Raw genomic sequence first — 6,913 nt, 5'->3', positions numbered from 1 at the left:
AAATCACAACTTCATGAATGCTGATTTCAAATATAAATAAATTAATTTAAATTAATTTTACATTATTTAGTAAAAAAATATTTCTAAAATATCCTTTAATGAATTGATTTTTAATTTTTAACACGCTTATTTATTTTTAATGTCAAGTTTTATAAAAGATAGTTAAGAAAGAATATTACTTTCAAAATGGCAATATTACAACTAAATGGCACTACCTAATTGTTCTAATTAACATATGTTTTTTTGTCTATATTCAAGATTGGAAGGAGTAAATTTTAACTTCTATAATAATTATGTGAAAAATCACAGCAAATTGGTTGCTAGTGTAAATTTACAATAACATACTACATTAAAAAAAAACCCTTCTAATAAATAGTTTCTACTGGATGTATATGAAATTCAATTGAAGAGAAAAAGAACTGAAAGAATGTGATTCAAAATGAAAATAAATAGAGAGAAAGAAAATGGATACAAATGTTACTCAACTTAAATATAAAATTTAAATGTTTCCATAAAGGTATAGATTACCATACAAGTAAATATGATGAACAATGAGAATTTCATTAAGATGCTATCAATTAGGATGAGTTACTTTTGAAATAACTTTAATTAATCCTCGAAATCGATACCAAAAAAAAAGCATTATTAAATACAGAATAACATGAAGCTATCAGGTTAGTATAACTTTGGTTTTGGTACAACTGGATGTGCAAGCACATATACCTATATGAGGACATAAAAATCTAAAAATTTATTGCAATCTCAACAAATGTGTGAAATATAATTCAGATATTGACAATGAAAAAAAAAATTACGATGTACATCACAGTAATTCTCTGTAATACCAACAGACTTAACAAGTTCCCCAGAAAAACCTCTGTATAAATGAAATCCAATAGATTAAAACTATAAAGAAAAAAAATGGAGGTTTAAAAATGGGGGAAAATGGTTATACTCCTTGATAATAAGGAATTAACCTTAAGAAGCAAGCATGTAGCATGACACATTTTTAAGCAGATGGACTCCAACACCAAAAATGGGACAACAGAAGATGTTCTTTCTTAATTTGACTCTACAAGAATATACCTAGTATCTAGGCTGGGATTTTCTTTCCTTTAACTTTATGCTTGAGAGTTCCCTTGTATGATTTTGACAAATCCAATGCATCATCACCAGTAGTGTGTTTCTTCTGCTTACTAATGTTGGCAGGATTACCAATTGGACCTGACCAAGCTTGGAATGATTCCTTTGAATAGGTGTACGAGGTTGAACCCAGAGAGATGTCAGAAGGAATAATATCTGGATCAATGTGATTAGAAGATCCCAAAGGAAAGCCAAGTTGTCCATCTTCATGCGGTGGAGGAAACTTTTCACTCTTGCTCTTTGCATTTGCATGACTGATTAATCTCCTTCTCTGTTGCACACGAAATCACAGCAACCAATAATCAACGTGACTTTCTTACTTTCAATCATAACTATAGAGCTTTTCAATTCCCAATCATAAAAAATGAAAAAGAATTTTATTACAAGGAATTTAGCCAAAACATAATTTAAGATAATCAATAGATAGAACTAATTTTCTTGAACATACATCCACATTGGATTGAAGCTCAGCATTGGCTTCTGGAGCAGGAGCAGCTTTGGCAGCGCGATCGCGAATCCGATGCTTCTTTGGACCATCAACACCAGTTTTGCCTGCAGCTCTTGATCTAGTCATCCATATTTGCAGGGAATGTCAGTTAAATATAATAAGATCAACAGATTTAAACTAGCATATGTTAATCAAAATGAACACTCTTCACTCTGCCTGTCACTGCAAGCAAAATTGAGGTCATTGTGTGTGCAAGGTGAAGCAGATTCAGTCATAACATTAAAGCATGAAAAACTTTAATTTGCCACCTATATAGCTAATATAAATAAAGAGATCATGCAAAGTTTTTCAGTCTCCACTTTTTATCATAAAAGATATATTTGTGATAAGTGTCATTGAATAACTCAGATAAAATAAAATATTATTATTAACTGATATTTTTTGGCCTGAATGTGTTCCTACATATATGTTTTTTAAAAATGTTCACATGTGTGTACATCCCCAATTCTAGTGTGCATCAAACAAACTTCACATAAAGGATACCTCCTTGCTTGATCATCCCGTCTTTTAGCATCCATTTCCTTTGTTGGTGGATATTTTGGAAGACTAAGAGGATCACAAGCATAAGGTTCTGTGGTAAAGAACTGCAAAATAATAATAGAAGGTTGAACAAAATAATAAGGGTTGATTTTATAAAATGGAAAAGACATCTAAATTCAACAAAATTACAATGTTTCCTCAGACAACATTCAATATTTGATGAACCAATTTCCTATAGCAGCAATTTACAACAATCATGCACATTTTTTGGCATAAGACATTAGAGGCCAAAAGCTGAAAAACCATGCCACCAAAGTTTTTTGTCAATAATAGATGCACCCACTGGCAATCCTTGTGGTTAAGAATCATACAGCCTAATAAAACTAGTGATGCACCACAAGACAAAGGTGCTGAAGAAGTTCAACATGCGGCTTATTTTATGTTTCACGAAACAGTCTGGAATATGAGCTTCACTAAGAATATATTAGGATAGAAAAGATGTCTAGTAGCATGAAATAATAATATAAAAATTGAGGAATTTTCAAAATCCCACCTCACTTCTTAGAGCATCTGAGGCACTCTTTCGTTCTGCTGGATCAATTGCAAGAAGAGTCTCGATAAGGGGAAAAGATGAAGGTGGAAAATCTTTAAATGTCTCTCTTATACACCTCCTGTATGGCTGTCGAGGTTTAAACAAGGTTGCATTAGGCATCTTTGACTTCTTCCAATACTCATCAGAAGGTGATCCACAAAGTTTGTATATCTTATGCAGTTGTTCCACCTGTGTAAGTTATCAGTAAAGGGTCAGAAAATATCCAATGGAGATTACAAATAACCAGCAAAAAAGTGCGAGTGATATATTGTTAATGCAATACAAATTCCTTCAAACTAAATAAGAGATGGTAGAGCTAAACATAAAATCTAGCATATCACTTAAAAAGTGTGATTTGTGGAAAACAGACAAGGGGTGCATTTAAACAAACAGAAATCTTGTAAAGATAATGTTTCGTAGTTATCAGTCTGCATTGATTTGATAACTGAACCAAAATTACTATAACTATCATCGTAGTCACTAGTAGTGCTGCAAGAGAAAGTGTGGCTGGAAGAGAAAGTGCTGCAAGATATTCTATTCCTAGCACGGTCGTAGCTATCATGATTGTATTACACATTTCAATATCCTGTGACATGTTTGTCGGGCTTTGGATGATATGTTGGAATCTTGGCATTTCCTTTCTGATTTCCTCTCAGGTTCTTTGGGACAATGTATGTATGAGGCAGGGTATGTACATGTGATTGGCTGGGAGAGGGTGTTATGGAATATCTTATTGACCAACACTCAACAGATATAAGAATCATGCTCCTTTATAGTATTGTAAAAATTTTATCTCCTTTCTACCCAGTTTTTGTTTTCAATAGTACATGCACATTAAACAAGCTTGAACAAGGGATATAAAGGCAAAGGTACTAGGGCTACATCAGAGAGACTAGAAGTAACTAGTTACAATATCTTCCACTGGCATTTACATTATCTGCGCTACAATTTGATGTGTTCCACTTTCACCCATCATGTTTCATGGCTCAACAGAGGCATATGCAGTTGTCTACGAAGTAAAATGGTTTATTAAATCATGAAGTAACTCAGCAATTGGTTCTCATACTTTTTCAGTTTCTTAGTTTATTTCTCACTGATTGCATGTCTTCATATTCATTGTATGAGAAATAGAGAAGATTGGGAGAAAATATCCCTTGTGTGTTTAGCATACACATAGGGTAGTTTATTTATATTGTAAGATATGGGCCAATGCCCTTAATACAGAATAGACTAAGCCCAAATAACAAAAACACACATCTTAACATCTAACACATTGCAGATAAGCAGATAAACATAATTAAAAGTTTATCAGATGCATATTTAGAAAGAAGAATGTTCCATTATATAGCTTCGTTTTTACTGTTTCAGAAACATAAAATTTGTTTGATTACCATCTAAGTGTTAGGCACAGATTTGAGGGAAATCAAAATCCATATAAACTAAAACAAGAAAATTTAACTTTTCACCTCAGTACGTCCAGGCATAATAGGTTTCCCAGCCAATAACTCTCCTAAAATGCAACCAACACTCCAAAGGTCGATGGCCACACCATATTCTGTGGCACCAAGAAGCAACTCAAGGGGGCGGTACCAAAGGGTAACTACACGACTAGTCATGGGATGCCTGCGGTCTGGATCAAAGAAAGTTGCAAGGCCAAAGTCAGCAATTTTAAGTATCCCTTCATCGTTAATAAGAAGATTTGATCCTTTTATATCACGGTGAAGTACGTTTCGATTATGACAGTGCTCAAGTCCTGATAGCAGTTGATGTGTGTAACATTTAACCTGCAGTGGGAGAAAGTATTTGGAGACATCAAACACAGCAAATTGAAAAGAAACCAAAGGGTATCTTTTATTTCTTAGATTATTAAGGCAAACATGGTCTAACCTGTGGCTCTGTAAATTTTATGTCAGGGCTTGCAGCAAGGCCAGCTAAATCATGCACCATGTAATCAAACACCAGGTACAAACTCAAGGACATTCTGGATGTAACTAAACCTTCTAGCTTTATAACATTGGGATGATCCAATCTTCTCAAAATAAGAATCTCTCTGGCCATGAATTTTACACTCTCAGGTTCCAAATTGTCAAATCGAACCTTCTTCAGTGCAACAATCTTACCCGTCAATGTGTCTTTAGCTTTGTATACATTACTATAAGTTCCTTGACCAATCTAATACAAAGAAGATTTAAAGAAAATAAAACAAGAATGAGAAAAACAGAACATTGCATCTCAATGAGCAGACTCAATTGGACTTCAAACCACATCAACAAATCCCTGATACGGCAAGACTCATTCAATGTATTTCCATTTTAAGTTAAATGTAACACAAGCACCTAAACTAATAAAGTTCAAAATATTTTCCAATCAATACAAACCCACCTTATCAATTTTCTCAAATGTGTCAGCCCTTCGCGGAATCCACCCACTAAGGGCTTCACCACACACTGCTGTTAGCCAAGGTGGCCACCCAGCTGCTACTTGCTCCCCCTGCAAATGCTTCGGTGGATTACTTAGCCTTGGATTTGGCTTTGACCTTCTTCTATCACCCTTCGTTCCCCGGACTCCATCGCTACCACCATTCTCTTCCTTCTCCTTCTCACCGTTCAGAGCCTCTCCCACGTTCTCCTCAGCTCTGCTTGTGGCCACTTCATCAACTTTCTCGTTGGATTCAACACTCACACTCTTCTCCTCTTTCACCTCGGAGATAATTCCCGATGATACTTCTTTGCCAATTATACACCCCATTTACTCTATTCGAATCCAAGCTTCATTCCCTTGACATGGCTCGCTTTTGTGAGGGTTTCTGATCACCACACTAATCCAATAACAACAAGAAAGAAAGTAAAACACGAGCATGATTAAATGATTATGATTATGACTATGACGAGTAAAAAACATTTTACCCTTGATCAACCTGGTCATCCTGCAACAATCGGTAACCTCATCCGCGGAAAGCAATAAACTTAAGCATCAAGTGACGAGTGAGGGGAATTTGGAATAAAAAGCAAAACTTTTTGACGTCTTGAACAACCACCGGCCTACAAGGTGCCGGAGCACAAACATACAGAGTCACCAATTAAGAATTCAGTTGAAGGGGAGGTCAAAGGTAGCACGATTCAGTGCGCCGTCAAAGTGATCTATCTGCATACACAAAAGGAAAGTGAAAAAGTAGAAATTTTCATTGTTTAATTATATTTTTCCAGATAGAGGAAGCACGTGATGGGTTGTGGAAAAAAGAGGGGCAAAGAAGAGAACGGAAAAAAGAGCATGGCGTGTTGCAGAGCGTGATAGAGAAAGAGTAATTGGAGATTGTTGTCTTGTCTGAGAAGTGTGGGCACTGTTTACCTGCGTTTGTTTGTCTGGTGATGTTGTTTGGTCTTTTGTGGCTCTCTCCGAACGAGACGAGGAATATAGAGAGGGAGGATGAGATCTTCCAACTCTCACAAAGTCAAACCTCTCAAAATCGCTTTCTTACAACACCCATTTCATTTGTTTTCAACTTGATTCTTCTTTCCAGCCTCCTAAATTGATGCCTATTATTGTTAATTTCATTTCTGTGCCCTGTGCCCAAAGAAATTACAAAATCACTGGAAAAGGAAAATTGATATACTCACGAACCAACGACACAAATGATTGCTAATTATTATTATTATTTTTTTTCATTTTGAATTCTGTTCAAACTTCAAATATGTTTGGCTGGAGGAAGATGATGAAAATAAGTAGTGATGGAATTCCATTGATTTGTCTGATCAGATGAAAAAAGAGAGTTAAAAAGTGAATAAGTTTTACTAGTCTTTTATTTCATTCTCATTTCTTAATAAAACTTTTTTAAATTTTACTTATTTTTCTTTTACCATTTTATTTTATATCTGTCAAACGGAAATTAACTTTTTATGTGTTAAAAGAAGAAGATATATACATATAAAAAAAGTGGAGGGGAAAAGAAAAAAAATGAAAATAAAGTAGAAATAAAAGTTAGAGCATGTTTTCTTTTTGTTAAATCAATATAATTTTTCAGTGTATATGTTAAAATTTATTTAAGAATTTAACTTTTTTAAATGACTTATTTTTATTTCTTAATTAAAAAAGTACTGATTAATGTTTATTATTTTCTTTTGAAAATAAAATAATTGAAATAATCGGTACTTGTAATTTTAGGACTGATTTAATGTTTTAGTTTGCTAGAA

The 6,913-nt window shown here is 34.2% G+C and overlaps 1 protein-coding gene across 2 annotated transcripts; it reads right to left on the bottom strand.

Moving 5' to 3' along the window:
* Positions 1–728: 728 nt before the first annotated feature.
* Positions 729–6,321, bottom strand: LOC108345911 (probable serine/threonine-protein kinase At1g54610). Of its 2 annotated transcripts, none has more exons than XM_017584759.2 (9): positions 6,072–6,321; positions 5,630–5,867; positions 5,106–5,541; positions 4,611–4,895; positions 4,190–4,507; positions 2,685–2,912; positions 2,135–2,235; positions 1,592–1,709; positions 729–1,414 (listed from the first exon to the last, which is right to left on the bottom strand). In XM_017584759.2, exons 3-9 carry the CDS (start codon positions 5,469–5,471, stop codon positions 1,094–1,096), a joined length of 1,737 nt encoding a protein of 578 aa, XP_017440248.1. In that variant the 5' UTR covers positions 5,472–5,541; positions 5,630–5,867; positions 6,072–6,321; the 3' UTR covers positions 729–1,093. The 2 variants fall into 2 exon arrangements, with proteins under 2 accessions (XP_017440248.1, XP_017440249.1); XM_017584760.2 differs by having other exon boundaries at positions 5,641–5,867.
* Between the last annotated feature and the right edge of the window lie 592 nt (positions 6,322–6,913).

Source organism: Vigna angularis, chromosome 3 (assembly GCF_016808095.1).
Source record: "Vigna angularis cultivar LongXiaoDou No.4 chromosome 3, ASM1680809v1, whole genome shotgun sequence".
Classification (NCBI taxonomy): Eukaryota; Viridiplantae; Streptophyta; class Magnoliopsida; order Fabales; family Fabaceae; genus Vigna; species Vigna angularis.
The sequence above is the reverse complement of the archived record's forward strand: the minus strand, read 5'-3'. Positions and strand labels throughout refer to the sequence as shown.